Genomic DNA, 19,027 nt, shown 5'->3' with positions numbered 1-19,027 from the left:
ATTCATCACTTAAGCTGTATGATTTCCAAAAGCATTTAAAATATGATTCATATGAGTAAAGCTCAATTTACTTGCACTATTCAGGAATGTATGTAGATGCATAAAAGATAGTTGTATTTTCTACCGTCTGCTCTCTATCTAGAATAGTGATATACAAACCTACAGGGGTCTGCTAAGGTCCTGGGCTGCTTGCCTCCCTGTTAAAAAGTGGTAGGGTCCAGACCACCTCGGTTCACATGACACCAGACAAAGGATTTTTCAGCTGGAAGAAATTTGAGAACCGTTGGTCTGGAAGACTATAGCAGGGTCATATGGTTACTTTTCTCCATTTCTATAAACGCAATTCCCTGAATGGTGAACTTCCAGACCCATCTCTGCTGAGTCCAGTGTGGCAACTACACTGCCACAGGACCCACTCAGGGAGTGGGCATGTTGGGCAAAACTACATCCTTCACCTCTTGATATTCTCTCTTATAAGATGCAGATTGTGGGGGAACATGAGAGTCAAACCAGAATTCAACTGAGATAAGCTATTGGTGGCTTTTGAGCAGAGATGCTGTAAAGCAGCCCTTCCTGAAGTGCAATCTGGTTGCACTGTGTAGGATCCAGTGGGGTGGCCAGAAACATGGGCCTAGGGAGGTCCAGAAGAAGCTGCTTCAGGACTCCAAGCCAACAGCAGGGAAGAGACGCCTACACTGGGACCGCCATTGAGTGGCTTAGGTGGGGGAAAATAACTGGTAAGATGTAAGGGTGGGATGGCATTGAGAACAGTAAAAAGGAGCATGGGTTCTAAAGCCTGGCTGGTTTGGAGACTCGGGGCTCAATTTCAAAGTGAATGCAAGAGGAAAATGGCCTGGATTTGATGAGAAGCAGGGACAAGGTGCGTGGGCGAGTGTGTGGAGTGGGGATTACATGTGTGCAGGCAGTTACGGAGACCCAGGAGGCAGCAGGAGGGGTGGGACGGGACTTGGGCAAGATCTGGAAATCTTCCATGCTTCTCTGACAGCTACATTGTTAGCTCTGTGCTGAGCGAGGAAACGGAAAACAGCAACTCAAGGCTATGGGGACGGTTCATGATGGGGAGAAGATTCTGGGGAAGCCACAGAGCCGTTTGATTCCCTCCAACTTTCCACTGCCTGCCTCCAACACCTGTGCTGTCAGGGACAACACTATTTCTCTCCTGGGAACCAGACTTCCTTCCCTTTTTTTCTGGCTAGGTGGGACAAGTCACAGCGGAAGCTGCAGAATGAATATATCTGCCTCCCCATATCCCTCCATTTCCTCCGGACAAGACAGGATAGGACCCATGGGTAGAAATGCATAAAGAAATGCTCTACAGTGTCCCAGGCACTAAAGAGCAGACAGCACTGAAACTCTTCCCATTTTAGGAAGAGGAAGAACCCATCACTGGACTTGCAAAGAGTGTGCAGCCTAAAAAACTCAGTTATCACTTCCAGACACAGACTCAGCTCAAAGGGAGGGCATTGGCTCTGCACAACAGGGTGGTAGAAACTCAGATATTTTCCAAATAAGCTAGTATGTGAATTGGGCAGTGTGCCAAAATCAATAATAATTAAAACAGCAACAAACCAGTGTCAATCCTAGATGTGTTAGCTCCCAGGTTGCTGTCACCCTGGGCCAGGGCCAGTTTTCTTTTCATTTCCAAACCCTCCTCTGGGGGAAGGTATGTGTTTGTGTACCTTCCCCTATTGATACCATGACCCATGCGCGTTTTGCTCAACTGCACTGTGTGTTCATTTAAATCTCCCCACTTCCCTCTCTTGCCCCTTTAGCAGAAAGACAGAAACAAGGAGCAAATAGTTCCACGGTCATCTCCTGAGGTTCCATATCTGCACAAATCTAGAGGATACTTGGAAATAGTTTTGCAAAGATATCATAAAAATGGACTCATCAATAAAACAAAAGCAAAATCAAAACCAGAGAAAGCAACTTTCTGTAACACTACCCATTCCAAGAAGGGCAGGTGCCCCGCTACGCCTTCCCTCCCCTTTCCTCCATCTCCCTCCACATTTGACTTGAGCCACATGAGATTGCCCTTTTTGGAGGAGAAAGTTGGCCAAATATTGGCAATTTCAAATGGTTACGAGGATTGCATTTAAAAACAGGTTAGGGGGCTGGGGTTGTAGCTCACTGCTAGAGCGCTCACCTGGCACGCATAAGGTACTGGGTTTGATCCTCGGCCCCACATAAAAATAAATAAATAAAACAAAGGTATTGTGTCCATCTACATCTGGTTAAAATTGCATCAAGAGGGAAATGGGGTGCAAAAACAAGAGGAGGAGGTGGGGGAGGGGACAAAGAAGGAGGGTTGCTAGGCAACCAGCAGCCTGGACCGGGTCAGACTGGGAGCAGGAGATTCGGAGATGGCTTCTCTCCTCCCTCGCCCTGCACCTGGCTGTGTGGCTCTGGAGCTGGGGGGGTGTGTGTGTTGGGGTGGGGGCAGACAGGCCCAAACAGTGGCATCAATCTGCAGCATTCTGACACTTGGCCTTCTCTAACGTGCCCCCAGGGAGACGGAGATTCGCCTTTGTTCTCAACTATCTCAGAAAGAGAGCTCACCAACTTTTCTATAAAGGCCCAGGCTGGAGAAGGGAGATGTACAGAGCTCCCTTCCTCTTCCTCAAGGGGAAACTATTTCTCTGCTTGTCCCTGCCCCAACTGGTATACATTATGAAATATTTTTTCTTCCTCCATACCACTAAATGAACCTTTACTTACATGTGGAGTTATCATTACATAATCCATCTATGCTTAACATTTATTTGCTTCCCATAGTATTTAAAATGTTAAATATTATCAACCACCCCCAGGGGCTAAAAAGACATCTGTTTTGCTCATTTGGTGGTGTGCCCAGCTTTGCAGAGAGGAGCCTAATAAATGATGATGGCAATCATGCTGAAGTTTGAGGTCAGCCCAGCGCAGTGCTGCTCGCTCGACTCCCCTTCGGCTCGTATTTGATGAGGTGGTCTGGTGGCCTGGGAGGTCCCGGACAGAAGGTCTACAACACTGAGCCCCTCTGTCTGCTCTCAGCCTCTGAGCACAGCGCCTTAGGCCTTGGCTGAGACAGTAACTTGGTGAATTCAGCGCAGACAGGAGCAGATGGTAGACATGGATCACGCTTCAGTAGATGACCCAGCCAGCAAATCAGGATGAGCCCACCTGCCCACTCTGCTCAGTTGTGAAGATAGGGAATCAACTCTATTTTTTTTTTTTTTTTTTGGCAACATGTGCTTTGGGGAAATTCTTGGTTTACTTAGTAGAAAATATTCCTTTTGTAGTTTTACAAAAGAAGATTATTCAGCACGGAAGTGGCTCAGGAGGCCAGGTGAGAGTGCGTGTGTATGCAGGTGTGTGCCCACGTGGACAGAGCCCAAGTCTGTTAATTTATTCTATGCAGCACTATTAGAGTTCTATATTTTTTTCAAGTCATATACGTTTTTTTTTTTTTCTAGCCTTAGTAGGCTAGAAATGTTTACTTTGTCCTCAGTGCTGGTTTGTTCAAAGCCCATATGATCTCAGCCTACGGGATAACCACAGTGTCACTGTCAGAGAAGAGTGAAGGGAAGGATACAATTATATCATCTACTGCCCTAGAAGGTTCTTCACATCTGCCAGTGTGAGGCTCACACACAACTCGAAAATCCTTTGTCCTGTGCATCCTGTGTCTAAATCTTCCCTGGATATGAGGAACTGAGTTCAAAGGAATGAGATGAGCCTGGGTACACCCATCCTCAGTTATAGACCTGAGATAAGTTCAAGTCTTTAATTCCTATCACTAGGTGGTAGGGGCCAGTCAAGCACCCACAGGTGAATTGCATTGTGAATTGTGAATTACAGGTGAATTGCATGGTGTTTCAGGTGCTCAGTGTATACACCTGTTATGGTGCTGTGAAAAGAAAACTAGAAACCACAAGCTCAAGACGCACATTTTAGTTACTATGTGAACTTGAGCAAATTATTTAACCTCTGTGATTTTGTTTGCTTATCTGAGATAGCACCTACTTCACATAGTTATTGTAAGGATTTAATCAGATATAATCCACATAAACTCTAAAAAGAATTATAAAATGTAATTAGTACTGTGCTGGACCTGCAATATAAATTCTGGGCAACCTTAATGATTCTATTATGTTCATAATTTTTTCTCTTGTTCAGATTATTTTCTCTATCCTTCAGTGATCATCATTCGACAGAAACATAATGTGAGCCACAAAGTGAGCCCAATATACAATTTTAATTTTTTTTCAGTTGTAACTGGACACAATAACTATTTTGTTTATTTAATTTGTTTACATGGTGCTGAGAATAGAACCCAGTGCCTCACACATGCTAGGCAAGTGCTCTACCACTGAGCCACAACCCCAGCCCCAATTTTAATTTTTTGATGGCAATTTTGAAGAAAGAAAACAGGTGAGATTAATTTAAGCATATATTTTCTTTAAGTATAGATTTTCTAATATATCCAAAATACTAGCATTTCAACATGGAATCATCAATAAAACATTATTAATAAGGCATTTTACTTTTTGGTATGAAATCTTTAAAATCTACTTACAACACCTCTTGATCTGTGCTCGTCAAATCTGGAGCACTTGGTGGCCACCTGTGGCTGGTGGCTACTGTCCCACACAACCCAGCTTTAGATCATTCCTGATGCTTCTGTCCCCGAGACTTTTTAGGGACTAGGAAGAACATGTCATATTCTGCAGCTGTCTAGATGTTATCATTAATTCTCTTAAAAACAATGCCAGTTAAGAGTTTGCTCCATTTCTCAGAATCCCGGGGACACTTTGTTCCTCTATAATACTAGATGTGGCCGTTACAACGTCCTGCCAGGGGCCACTGAGAGACTGGGTCAGAGGGGAGGGACACAGTTATCTTCAGGCAGCTTGGAACTAGAACACTTTCTCACATCATAGAGAAGCCTCTTACACAGCCTGGCAGACTGTGGGATGGGGAGGACTCTTGGCCAATGGAGAATAATATCCACTCACTTAAAGTGACGGACAAAGCAGTAAAACAAGAGAGTCTAAGGGGAAGAAGGCAAGTGTTCCTTTTCTCGTACTGGCCTGTTTTCCTAAAAGACAGGATGTCATACAGTATCCTTCGCCTCCAGGGAACCTAATAAGGAAGGGCCATACCTCAGTCATTCCATTCTAGTGAAAAATCCATCTTATTTTTTTAGAAACTCAGGAGAAGGAGTCCAGAACCCTCCCTAGGGACAGCTTCCAGTAGTCTACCTATTGACTCTGTCTGCAAGTTCTTCTCAAAGTCTTCCTTAAATTATTTTTAGTACAGCTAAAGCACATCACCCTTTGTTTATTTTCAAAATGCTCCTCCAAATACACATTCATATAAAAAAATTAAGAAAAACATTTTAAAGGAGCATCCATAGGAAGACAAGACTTGAGAATTTGAGTTTAACACTAAGCAAACCCGGCACCTCTTATTCTGGCTACGTAAGACTCAGGAAGAGGTCAACTCAGAGACACGGAGGACACTGGCCTCTTGCATTTTGATGAAGGCTTTTTGAGTAAATTTTGAACTGGTGAAATAATTTCAGATGACAGAGCAAAAGACACTGCCTGCAAACTGAGCTAAACGGCCACCTGGCTGTGTGATCTGCCACCCACCCATGGCCTGCTCCTCAATAGTCACCCCTTCCTTTCAGCTGCTCTTAATGGAATTTAAGGACATAAGGAGTTACATGGCAAAGACACAGGTGTCAGGAAATTGCCTGTGAATTAAGGATTAATCCCTAGTATGTGCACTGTTGACCTTCTGCCCTCCCCCATTATAGGCAATGTGCAATTTGCTGGGGACAATCCGGGCTTTGGAAGCACAGATTTCACATAGTAATCTCAAAATGCTGTCAAGAGTAAACATTAAATACTAAATTACTGCTTTTCTCTGTAACCCAGAGAAAGGAAATTGTTATGCTCAGAGTGGTCAGGATTACACCACTGCATGACATTATCTGCGAGGCTGGCTGGTTCCCAGAATCCTCCGGAAGGCAAGCAACTCTTGACAGTGGCCAGCCAGGGAGTGAGCTGCTGATGCCACGGTATTTATGCTGGAGACAGGCTCCTGCTTCTGAGAAGCTGCATGCAGGCGTGAATGAGTCTCTTTGCCTGCTAGCTAGGAGCTACAAACTAGACCTGTCACCTCTGCCATTCCTACAAGTGTCTTTCGGTTGGTCACCTTGTATAAATGCAGTCACCTTGTTGGAAACTGCTTCTCTGCGGGAGACAAACCTCCAAACCTGCCTCTCTACCTTACAAAGCTTGGTAGGAAAATTAAGGTCCCTTTTCCAACTCTCCCCACCCCTACCAGGCACCGCTTAGTCCAAGGCTTACAACAAAAATCCTGAAATCATTCTTAACAACACTTTCAACACTTAATATATTTTGTCGACTAAAGTAGAAATGACTCTAAAAGTTATCACCCTACAAACATAAAATACCAAAATGTTCTGTGCTATTAAAAATCCCAAAAATGGTCCAAGTAAATTTTAGAATAGGGACTGGCCTAAGATTCTGCCTTATATTGCTGGACAACAGAACTTTATCGAGGAGAAATAAAATTCATGTATTTTAGTTAGTTTTTGTCCATTAGTTTTAACCTTATGTCTCCAAATTTTGCTAAAGCCCACTCTACAGTGGACCCTAGAATCTTTCCATAAACACACACACACACACACTTTTTTTTAAAAAAACTATTTTCCTTCTCTCTCTTTCTTTCTTTTACAGACAGGGTCTTGCCGAGTTGGTGAGGGCTTCGCTAAGTTGCTAAGGCAGGCTTTGATCTTTCGATCCTCCTGCCTCAGCCTCCCAAACCACTGGGACTACAGGTGTGTGTCACTGCACCTAGCTACAGATAATGTTTCATGTGTGCTAAACAAGTCCTCTGCCAAGCAGTTGGCACTATGGCAAGAGGTCCTTAAAGGAGGCAATAGGGAGGCACCTGAAGGTTCACCCGTTCTTTCATTCAATCAGTGTTTATTTAGTGACATCAGGTGACAGGCATTGGCCTGGGTACTAGGATCTCAAGATGCAGACCCAACCCTCAAATTGCTGGGGGCTCTGGGAAATGGGAAAAAGTCAACAAGCAATGGTGACAAGGCTTGATCCCATTGGGGTAAAAAAAAGAAAAAAAAACACACAGGGCAGCAGTAGCTAAAACCCAGATGCAGGGAGGGAGGTGGGAGGCTCAGGAAAAGCCTTGGGGGTAGGTGGGGGAGTGTCCTGAATGGAAACTAGCCAGGCCTGGGTGGGGGAGGAAAGCATTCTAGGAAGAGGGAATAACATGCAAAGAGCATTCATTCCGTCCAGGGGCGACAGGAGCCCGGGTTCCTCTTGCTTGACCTAGTTCAACATCTTCTTGATTTTGCAGGGTTGAGGACGACTCTTCCCAAATGTGCCCATCGGTAACTAAACATGTTTTCTGTGACTCAAGACCACCCTGGCTGCCCCATTCAGATTTTCCCAGGGCCAAGGCACAGTAACTGGACTGCCACTCGAGGTCTCATTTCCTGCCCCAGAATATGGCCCCCTTCTAAGGCCCCAAGCATGGATTTAGGAAAAGCCTATAAAACACACCCGAGACAGCACTCTTGACAGTGGCCAGCCAGGGAATGACATTATCTGCAAGGCTAATAATGTCACCTATAAACTCTTCATCTAATTCCTAACAATACAAAGCATCTGATGTGGGTCATAGAGAGATTCTGCTGATTAAAAAGGTCTTACTCAACTTATATTGCTGCATTCACTCGGATCCAAACACAAGTCTGACTTTTAACAAGACTGGAGGCCACAGAATCTAACCTAATAAGGACATGATCTAAGGTATGGGATAACTCTATGCACAGCAATAAGTTCATCACAGCATTTACCTGCAATAGTGGAAAAATAATTTTTAAAAAATACTTAAAAGTGCCCAAATGGGTGAATGGTTAGATAATAATATTATATCCATTTCTGGAATTTTTGCATCTTTTAACAAAGATGACAATTTATAATGTGCTGGGAAATGTTAGCAAAGGACAATATTAAGTGGAAAGAGAAAATATTTAGAACCATACAACTATTATGCTTACAACCATGCAAAAAATATAAATATGAAAAATGCTGTAAAGACATGCACCGAAATGAGAACAGTATTTGAATTAGTGTGATGTGATTATGAGTCTTTCCCTAGTTTGTCTATTTCATTTACTGCATTTATAATACCTTTAGAATCAACTTTTTTAAAAAATATGTATTTTTTTAGTTGTAGTTGGACACAATACCTTTGTTTTATGTATTTATTTTTATGTGGTGCTGAGGATCAGACCCAGGGCCTTGCATGTGCTAAGTGAGTGCTCTACTGCTGAGCCACAACCCCAGCCCTAGAATCCACTCTTAAAAGTTTGCAATCTCAAAGTACCAACTATTAAAGCTTGCAGTCTGAAAATTTTTAAATCCAAGCAGCACAAACAAGACACCGGAGACTGCACGTGAATCTCCCCTCTGCTGCACTATTTCTCTGAGAACGAGCCAGTGGGCAACATTCCAGCCCTCTGATGAACTGTAGCATCTTTATGACAAATGTCCTGGGGGACAAGACGCAACCCCCTCAGAACCTGAGACAGACATTTGAGAACATCAGCCCAGGAGGGTTATAAAAGTTGAAGATGAACAATGGATTTTAAAGCTCTTTAAATCAGATTCAGAAACATCACCATTCTTTCGACTCTGGGAAAAACAATGCTCTTTTCAAAAAACAAGGTGAACAAGACCAGGGTCTGTGATGACTAATGAATTCTCTGACTTTTCTGACCCCAATGTGTTCTCAGTTTGGGGAGAAATGGCTGGTTTCCTGTGTCTCAGCTTCTCCAGATGTTCACCAGTGATGGTGACGTCCACCCAGGAGATGGGGGAAGGAAGGGGACCACTTAGCCCCTGGAGGGAAGAGAGAGCACGGAGACTGTTTCTCTTTCTTCACAACTATGAGAGCTCAACTTGAAAAGAATGAACTGTTTTCTATCCCCTCTGAGCAAGGGAGACTAAATCAGTTTTAGTTACAGCAAGAGGAGTTATTTAGGTTCCATTACAGTTAACTCCTTCTGAGAAGAGAGAATAGCTAATGGCAGTTGTGGAATTTCCTCTTCTAGAGATTGGAACAATAGGTTAGATATACATCTGGCCTTGAACGCCCAAGGCACAGCATCCACAGAAACAGACTGAACAAAAATAACACACATACAAAACTTGTGGTGTGTCCCTGCCATTCTCCTACCGATTCTAATAGAGATTTAAAACCAGTTGACATCGTCCCCCTCCATCCCCTGCTAAAGCAACCTCTGGATCTCATTAAATTCAGAAGAAACATTGAAGGTCGACCAGAAAAGATTTACCTGAACTAGGAGTTCCAGCTTCCTGTCATCAAGAAGATGGACTTGACATCGACGGCCCTCCGTCATCTACAAGGGAAAAGAAACAGTGGTCACTGAGAGTCTAGATATCACACAAAGGGCCAGAGGGTCCCAAGCTGGACTGATTGCTTCATTCATTTGTTCATGCATTTGAAAATCTTACTGAGCACTTCCTATGAACAGGGAGCTGTTCTGGGAGCTGGGTGTGCAGTGGCATACAAGGAAAGGTCTCTGACCTTGTGGAACTTACATTCTCACAGAGAAAACATGAAATAAATCAGCCAATATATACAGAACATACACCAAGAGGGGTGTTAGTCATTCTTCATTTCTTCTTCTATTCAATAACCATATTGCCATAAGTGAGGTCACTCCAGGGAGCAGATGGCCACCCAATGGCAACTGAGTTTGATTTCTGAGTTAGCTAGGCATCTCCTCTCCTCATGTATGACCTGAGTCCCTGCAGTGTTGTCATCAATAATAGGACAGCCCTGGAGATAATGTCCATAGAGAACCCTGACTCCGGTCCCTTATGCCTTTCAGGACTGCTGTCTCTTAGCAGTCACCAGAAAGGAAGGCACTGAGACCAGCACAGGAGACCCAAGGCTAGGCATGGCTCTGATGGTTCCCAGCTGCAGGATTCTGTTCATCTCTGCACCCCAGGCTCATACACAGAAACAAATGGGCTGGGCCTGTGGCACACTGGTGAAGGTTTCAACTAGCTTTCTAGAAGGATGGAGCCCTGATCTGTAGCACTTTCTGGAGCCCTGGCAGCACCCTCAAAAACAAAAACAAAAAAAGCAATCCTCTGAAGAGCAAGGCCCCTCACATGTCAGGTGGCCATGGCTCTACCCATAAACTGATTTGCTGCACAACAAATACCTTCACTACATTGGATGCCAGCTTACTGTTATGACAATGCGGACAGTTCTCCAACATCAGATAAATAATCTCGAGAGTGCTGATAATGGCAAAGTGTAGTAAAATAATCCAGACATCATGCCCTTTGAATATGACCTTGGCTTTTAAAATAATGCATTTAATTTCGAATTTATACAATTTAATTTTAATAATGGCTATGTTTGACAACTGGCACCCTGTTGTCATTCCTAAAAATGTAGCAATTAGCTCCCACAAAGTGGTGTGAGTTGTTCCAACACCACTGTGTAGGTCAGATGACCCATAAGGTTCCTTCCTGCCCTTCTGCCCAGTATTTCACATGACTCAACAGTGCTCTTGAAGGACACCTTTCCCCCAGTGACCAGTCACCTTAAGCAAATCAAAAGAAAGGATGCACATAAGCAGATCCTGGCACTCTCCCTACATGGCCACGAGTCCTCACGAGCACTCGCTCCAGGGAAGGTGGAAAAAGCGTTTTATTCAACAGGACTCGTTCTCTGACCATGAGCCTGTCCGAAGCTCTCCTAGAGCCCTAGGAGAAAATCCCCTTATTCCTTCCTCAAAGCAGTCAGCCCACATGCTCCCTTCACGTCTGAGTTCCCCAGTTTTAGGATCTTGATCAAAATGGATGGAACTAGAGACTATCCTGCTAAGTGAAATAAGCCAATCCCCCCAAACCAAAGGCCGAATGTTCTCTATGATATGCGAATGCTAACACACTCTAAAGGAAAAGGGAAATAGAAGTTCATTGGATAGACTAAGGGGAATGAAGGGAGGGGAGGGGAGGGGAACAGGAAAGACAGCAGAATGGATCTGCCATAACTTTCCAATGTTCGTATGTGAATACACGACCGGTGAAACTCCACATCACGTACAACACAAGAATGGGAAGCTATACTCCATGTATGTACAACTTGTCAAAGTACATTCTACTGTCATATATATCTAAAAAGAACATATAAAAATTTAAAAAATAAAGAAAAAAAGAACAAAACAGCACTGTCTGCTTGGATGAGCCTAATCTCAAATGCTTCTTGATTTTAGGCTATAACAACTCAGCAGTCAAGCTTCACATATTCACAGGCACTCTAACAAAAAGACTTAAATGGGCTAAAAATGAGGTAAAACTTCAGCCCAAAGGCTCACCAGTTTGCACAAACAAACCAGAACACACAGCTATGGACATGAGATGGGTTCTATGCAAAGTTCTTTGTACACAAGGTTGGGTATTAATTGCTTCAGTAGAAAAACAGGTTCAAAGTTCTATTAGCACATAGTAGGTGTCCTAACTGAGTGACTTAATTTGAAAAAAAAAAAATTACTTCTTTTCAATCAATCCACTACCAAGTCCAATGAAAGTCATTACAATTTTAAATTAAACCAAAATCTGTGCTGCAATACCAATATGTACAAATGATTCATTTATTTAAAAAAAAAAAGACACCAAAGTGCAAAAAGCTGATTTCAAATTTCAGTTGGGCAATTAATAGCAACTGCGCAGCTACTCTGGATAAAATTCTGGAGTCACAGAAATTCAGCTCTCACTGGAAAGTTTAATAGAGTGGAAGTTCTAGGAAGGAAAGTGGTTCCACCAATTTTCATATTATTTTGAAATTTAAAAAGATATATTTATCACAGGCTTGAGATAATTCCCCAAAACTCAAGGATTAGAAGATTTTTTATGCAAGAAAGGCTGCTTGTCTTTCACATCTACCAAACACAAAGTTTTTAGCTTCATTATGTTGTAAAAGTTTGAGTGTATACACTGCTTTCAAATGATTTGTTCAGGTTCTACCAAATTTTATGAAAACAATTTGGTATCTGAAAGACAATACCCCATTAAATAAAGTTTTAATCACAGTAATTAAAAAATATTTCCATGCACGTAAAGTTCACACTTTAAACTTTTACCCCAAGGGTCTTATTTTCATCTAAAAAAATAGAATTTTCATTAAGTTAAATAATGTCACTTTATGTGCTGTGTTTGGAGATGTTAGTATCTAGTCCTTGGGATTTTGCAAGCATGCTCCAGGTTTTAATGCCTCCCTTGTGGAAAGCAAAATCTGCCTGCAGGAAACTGGTCCAGAGGGATAAACTGGAACAGAAATTTGGGTTTGAATCATGATGTTTTTCAAGGTACGACCTTCTTTTGACAGTACGGCTGGGGTTTGTTTCTCAAAGTGCACCATTTGCTGTTCCATCCTCCAGTAAGACTGGAGTTCCCTGTTTTCATCAGAGGTTCAGAAAAGGTTCATCCTCGTGGGTGTGGACAGAGAAAGAGGAGACATCTGTAGCTTTGTTTGGTTGCCAGGCACAGTGAAAAGTTCTTCTGAATACTAACAATTGTAAAATAATATTGCTTTTTTTTTTTTTCTTCCCCTTTCATTTTCAGCTGCTCAGGCACAATCGGAGTCCTGGCATCACCCTCAAAGGAAATCCTTTGGAGAACAAGGCTTTGCAGAGACGTCAGCTGGCTACCATCCCAACCATAAATCATATTCTGCAAAAAAGTTCTATACCAAGCACAGGCCTGCCAAGTGCTCTGTGCCTCTAAGGGATATATATGGAAAAGAGTAATTTTGAAAGTGAGGTGTCCACCTCAATTTATCCAACTTTGCTGTTAACTTACACTCCTAATCATCAGGACTGCATCAGTAAGGGAAGACACATATGATTCTAACCTAAGTGGGCATAGCAGAACATGAAACAATGTGAGTGCTATAAAGCAGCCAATAAAATTGTCATGCAAATGGATGGGGATTAGAAGGCAAAATCAAAATAGTTGATGTACTAGGGTAGAGACTCCTGGGTGGCTCCTCTTCACCCCCCCCACTCCCACCCAAATATTATTTTTCAACTTGTTCCTTTTCTCCCTCCCCGCCCCGCAAGTTAAAAGAGCCCTGAAAAAGAAACTTTATCTAGAAAGATGAATGAGAATGTTTGAAGTCAGGCATAGGAAATGGAGCCTGACAAGATTCTTACTCAGCCAATTCACTTAGATGGCTTCTATTTTTAACATGTAAAATCAAGTTTATGAATTTAAAAATGAGAATTAAAGTTGTCACCCAATCCAAATACTCAAGACTGAATGTCTGACACATTCTCTGTCTGTAGAGAATTAATAGGTAGCCAACTGTGACTGGAAGTGATTCCTGGAGTACAAAAGCTGGGAAGGGGGGTTCATAAATACCCATGCCTGAGGGTGTCTGTCCATGTCAGCCTGATACAATCCCAACGGTGAAGGGACTATTGCTCAGATGTGACAGGGGAGTCTCCTCTTTGGGGCATGACTTTAAAAAAAATCAACAAACAACTAGAGAAAATAGCAAATAAATAAATAGCAATGATGACACCCCTAAAAGGTGACTTCAGAATACTCTGTAGGGAGAGGTGCAGGGTGCCCAGTTCAGGGTATGGATTTGCTTTTTCTAGTTGAGGTTCAGATTTGCAACAGCCACAGCACAGCAACCTTGAAAGCATTCTGCCCACATCTCGCAGGGATATGGAAGGTAATGGAATTCAATGTTTGGCAAGCTTTTTCTTAAAGACACTATAACATTTTGAGTGAGAAAATCTCAGATATGTTTTATTAAGAATGTTTTCTCTTCTAATATAAAGCCAAGTCCATTCCATTTTCATATGCTTCTTATTATCACTTTTTTTATCCATACCACATACTTTTTCTCTGTCTTAAGATTTAGTGACTGCTTAGATGTCTTCCTCCTTTCTTGCTCCTCACCAAACAATTTACATACCATGGTATACATATATGCAGGAAGAGCTCTGAAGAAATAATCCTAGTTTTGCTGTTAGTAGTATTTTTGTAGAAATGTAATGCAATTGTACAAATGGTTACACATCCATTTGAAGGTATCAGATTCCGAACTCAAAAAAAAAGAAGCATGGTTTAAAATCAAAACTAAGCCAGGCAGAGTGCAGCGTGCCTGCAATCTCAGCTACTTGGGGGGCTGACGCAGGAGGATCTCAAGTTCAAGGCCAACCTGGGCAATTTGGCAAGATTCTGTCTCAAAACAGACAAACAAATACATAAAATGAGCTAAGGATATAGCTCAGTGGTAAAGTGCTAGCCTAGCATGTGTGAGGACCTGGGTTCCATCCCCAGTACTGCAAAAAATAAAAAATAAGTAAATAAAAACTGAAACAAATAGTCAATTGACACATGTTGCTCTTCTATTTTCTCAGTGTCTTGAGGCTAATTTACACTGCAACTGTTGTGATTAAGATGCTGGAGGCAAAGGATGGGGAAGGGGATGAGCCATGAGGATAGCTCTGTAGGGTAATGCCCACAGGCCTGCAAAAAAGTTTTAACTTGGTTACCACATGCCTACTTGTATGTTTCTGTGCAAAAGAAGTTTCTGAGTTGTGACTCACATTTATTTTTCTGACAATAAAATTATGAGATGATAAAATAAAAAAATATTAATGACTCAGGATGACACAAAATGAAGAATGAACATTTCCAACACATGTTTTATTTAGGAAAATTACCAATAGACGCTAAATAACCCCAAATGCCATCTTTGAAACTTTATTATCAAACCAAAAATTCAGAGCTCAAAAGCATCCAAGCCAAGCCCAAACATGGAGAATTGCTTCTTATGGCAATCCCTCCTGCACAGGGTTCCTTACACTAAGGATGCCGGATGCATTACAACAGCACCTCACAATCTGCCCTTTGACCCAGGCTGTTCTGTGGCTCTGAAGGAAATTCCAAGGCTATGACTACAACTTCCAAGTACAAGTCATTGTTGGAGCCCAGCTTTCTGGGTCACCTCAAAAGTGTCACATTCCTCTCTCAGCTCTGAAGGCCTGAGGACCAATCTAGGTACCCAAAAGCTGCAAGATCACAGAATCTCAATAATCATGGGCACTTCCTACCTAGGAGGAAATGAATGAGGAGTTGCTCATTCACTGCAACTCCAGGAATTCCAGCTGATGGCAAATATGCAGATAAGGAGGACTTTGGGCCATTTAAAATTTGTTAGAAATATTCAGTGCATTCCCTTTCCACTGTGAATTTGCACCGTGTCCCTAATAGGTTAACTATAGTGGGTAAAAAGACCTCTGCTCAGAACCATTAACGTTTAAATGGATAGGGACCATTTTTGATACATTTTATCTTGGCCTGATTTATCTCAAACTCACTTCAAAAAAAATGCTATCATTTAAAAATCAGATGATAGTGGAAGGAAAGGAAGTACACATGCTGCACATCAGAAGTCTCCTTCAGAGAAACTGACCTTGTCCCTGTCTTGCTCCATGACCTTTGCCAAATTTTTCCACCTCTGTCATTATGCTGACTCCTCCGCACTCAGAACACACATACGAGAGCCTCTGAGGCTGGCAGAAAATAGCTGTAAGTTTATAAAACCCAGATGAAAATTCTTGAGTGGCCCTGTTAGAAACAAATTCACATGAAAATGCAAAGTAACATAAAGGTTGAATGGGCAACGCTCTCTCCCAAGCTCAACCTGCTGTGTGTGCCTTGGATGAGGTTGGAAGTGGGGTCAGTGCCCTAATGGAGGATCTTTGGTAAAGGCTTTCTAGTGATTCGAAAAGCTGCTGCTTGGGTTTCTCTTTGCCTACAGCCAAAGGAAATTTAATCAAGCAAAAAAGAAGCTATGCTGCCATGGGCTGTGCTCAGGGCACCAGGACAGTGGAGGGCTGCTGCATTTAAGGGGCCCTGATGCCACTGATAGGAGGACCCCGTAGCTGCATGCATTCAATGCACAATTCCTGTAAGACGATCAGTTTCATCCTCTCCACATGACACTGCTTGGCCAAGTGTCAAAAAACACTGATAATCAGTCTCTGGCCTAAAGTTTAGAAGACAGGACACGGAGCCAGGCAGGTAAGAGGGGAGGACAACCAGGAGGCCTCACTGATGGTGTCTGGGTGACCCCTCAGGTGGGAAACCCTGACCCACAGCTCAGCTGTGGGACCTGGGGGAGGAAAGGATGCTCCCCATCTCTCCATCAAGCATCCTAATTGAGGACAAGCTATTGGCGCCCATGTTGGGCAGGTGCATCTCAGATGTGGAAGGCCAAGGCTTGGACAATGTGTACTGACCCAGAGGCCAGAGTGGACAACTGCCCTCTCTGTGTCTGGCAACCAACACTCTGACTAAATGGTCAGGAGGAAATGGACACTGGGAGATCCAAATACATAGTCCGGAGAGTGGTGCCGCCGTGCGCCTGAATGCCACCTCGGGGAGCACAGAGCAATAAGGCCACCGGTGGGTGCTGACGCACTAAAATACATTCACCTTGATACAACACAACAGCAGGCTTTCATTTCAACCCTGGCCTGGGTTCTGCAATTATGGAAACCAGAGTCTCTGACGATAGACTTAATCCTACTCAACACAGTACTGCATTATTATTATTTCTATCATTATTATTTGAAGAGGGAAGGGGGAAAGGAGTAGAGACCAATCCTGATAAGGAAAAGGGAGTTGGGGATTTGGATCAGAGAGGGTGTGCTGTGCAATCTGAACAGAGGCTGGCAGGACAGCAAAGGTAGGAAGAGTAGCTGGAGACTCCTGAGTGGAATGGACAGGAGCCTGGGTAAACAGAGGCCCTGAGAGGGACCCCTGATGGGGCTGTAAAAACCTTCTTTCTTTGTGTCTTGTCACTAATGTCTGTGAAAGGTGACTGTCTGAACAGGGCTGAGAAACCCTCTGAGAGCTGGCCTCACCTCACCAGATCCAGTTCTTCCCCCAACCCCCACAATCCTAAGACTAAATTCTGTTTCTCTGAAGGCTACCTTCTCCCAGGCTCATGGCCTGGCCCGTGCTCTTTGCGGGTCTGGAAATACCTTACTTCACCCCTGCAATGAGAGGACCAATCTCTACGGTGGGGACACAGGTGACCAGAAGATCACAGCCCCAGCTTCATGGCAGTCACTGGCTTGAGGGAACAATGCACATGAACTTTTGTGCACCTTCAGCCTCAGCTTTGTTGATACAACACTTTCTCCTTACCACAGGGGAACAGTCCCAGCCCCGTGTGGCAGCCATTCTAGGACATGATGTCCTCTTTCTCCCTGCCTCTCCTGCTGGGACTCTAACAGAGCCCTTTCAGTGGGTGCAGCCTTTTACAAAAGACTGGAGAAACCAGACTCTGCTAGGTGTTTTGTGGCTTGCAGAGGGCACAGGATACAGGACGAAGATATGGGCAAACAGCCCATCCCAGTCTCCAGTCACCCCAGAGCCAAACATTGGGCCTAATTTAAGGTCCTTCCCAGGCTCTGCTGCTGGGCCCACAGTGAGTAGGAGGCAAGCACTTAGCCTGGCTTCACCTCTCGCTAATGAGTGTGATATCCATAAGTTCCATCAGCAACTTAGGCTTTGCTCTGTAATCTACAGAACAGAGATGGCAGAACCCACCTGGTGGGGATTGCTGTGAGACAAAAGCACTAATTTAAATAAAGAGCACGGATCTCTGAATCATGTGCCCCAGCCAGCTTGGCAGGATGGAGGCGGGTTCTCATCAATGCTGTATCGCCTATCACCACCACCCATGGTGTGGCCCAGGCAAGGCTGCCCCTTTCTGGCCACTCACACTGAGTTTTCCACCACTGTGGTAGGCTGGGTGAGGAGACTGGTTCTGGGCAGGTGGCATCTGGGCAGCTGACCCCAGTGACTAAGCAAGCTCCAGATCTCCAGAGCCCCGGGTGCGTGTACATGGAGGGTTGGGGGCCTGTCCTCATTCCCTAGCAACAGTGGCTCCGAGGGTCTCCCTGGGCTCACATCAACAGAGAGCTGATGCTGGAGTTGGCCTAAGAAAGGAGGCTTAGGAATTTCAATGTGTGGTGTGTGGTGTGTGCCCAGGTGCCATGGTTATATACACGCACCTGGGTGCACCCGCACACCCGTGTGATTCTTATTACCAGCACATGTCTCCATCCAGGACATCCTGGATGACTGAGTGACTATGAACCCCCGTGAAACAGAACATACAAAGAAGTAGCAAGAGACTAACATCCCACTGTTTTCTCAAAGCAAGAAAAGATGAAAGAAAACAGCACCTGTCCTTTGCCACAAGAGTTCTGGCTTCAGAATCTAAGTGACAAAGGGTTTTCTGGTTTTGTTTGGTTTTTAGTTTTAGTGAATAAAGAGACTTCTTGCAAAGAAAGAGGCAGCTATGTACCCTTTCTTTTGTTTTGGTGACTGTACTTAGAATCTTTAGAATAGAAAAGGAGAGTTAGACAGGGACACTGTTCAAGAAGAGCTTTTTTTTTTTTTAAAGTCCAGAAAAAAGTTAAGGTTGAAAAAAAAGAAGATGAGGTTGATTCTATGGATCTAAAAAAATATTGTTTATAGAAAATGGAAACTTTGTATAAATCAAAATGTAGGCTGGGGGTGCAGTTCAGAGGTGCAGTTGGCTTGCTTAGCATGTATAGAGAGATTCGTTATAAAACAAACAAACAAGCAAGAGTTAGAATGTTATAACAGGGAAATAAAATTAAATGAGAAAGCAAATGTTGAGACATCAAAAGAATACAAAGAATCTTCATGGAGAACTCCCAACGATTCAGCTGTGACATTTACAAAGTATCAAACGCACATCATTTATGAGGAATATTTTTCAGCACACCACAAACTTACACAGACAGAATTGGAAACCTGAGGCTGAAAACTAATATGAAGAAAATCTGATCACAATAAAA

At 43.4% G+C, this 19,027-nt stretch overlaps 1 protein-coding gene across 3 annotated transcripts in view; it reads right to left on the bottom strand.

Annotated features, from left to right (window-relative positions):
- Frmd4a (FERM domain containing 4A) overlaps nt 1–19,027 on the bottom strand; it is a 287,644-nt gene that overhangs the window by 161,481 nt on the left and 107,136 nt on the right. For all 3 annotated transcript variants that reach the window (XM_076831358.1, XM_076831357.1, XM_076831359.1), the window contains exon 2: nt 9,419–9,484. In XM_076831358.1, the coding sequence (XP_076687473.1) occupies nt 9,419–9,484 (66 nt within the window). The remainder of the gene's footprint in view (nt 1–9,418; nt 9,485–19,027) is intronic.

Source organism: Callospermophilus lateralis, chromosome 13 (genome assembly GCF_048772815.1).
Source record: "Callospermophilus lateralis isolate mCalLat2 chromosome 13, mCalLat2.hap1, whole genome shotgun sequence".
NCBI classification, from domain to species: Eukaryota; Metazoa; Chordata; class Mammalia; order Rodentia; family Sciuridae; genus Callospermophilus; species Callospermophilus lateralis.
This window is presented reverse-complemented; position numbering and strand designations above follow the sequence as displayed.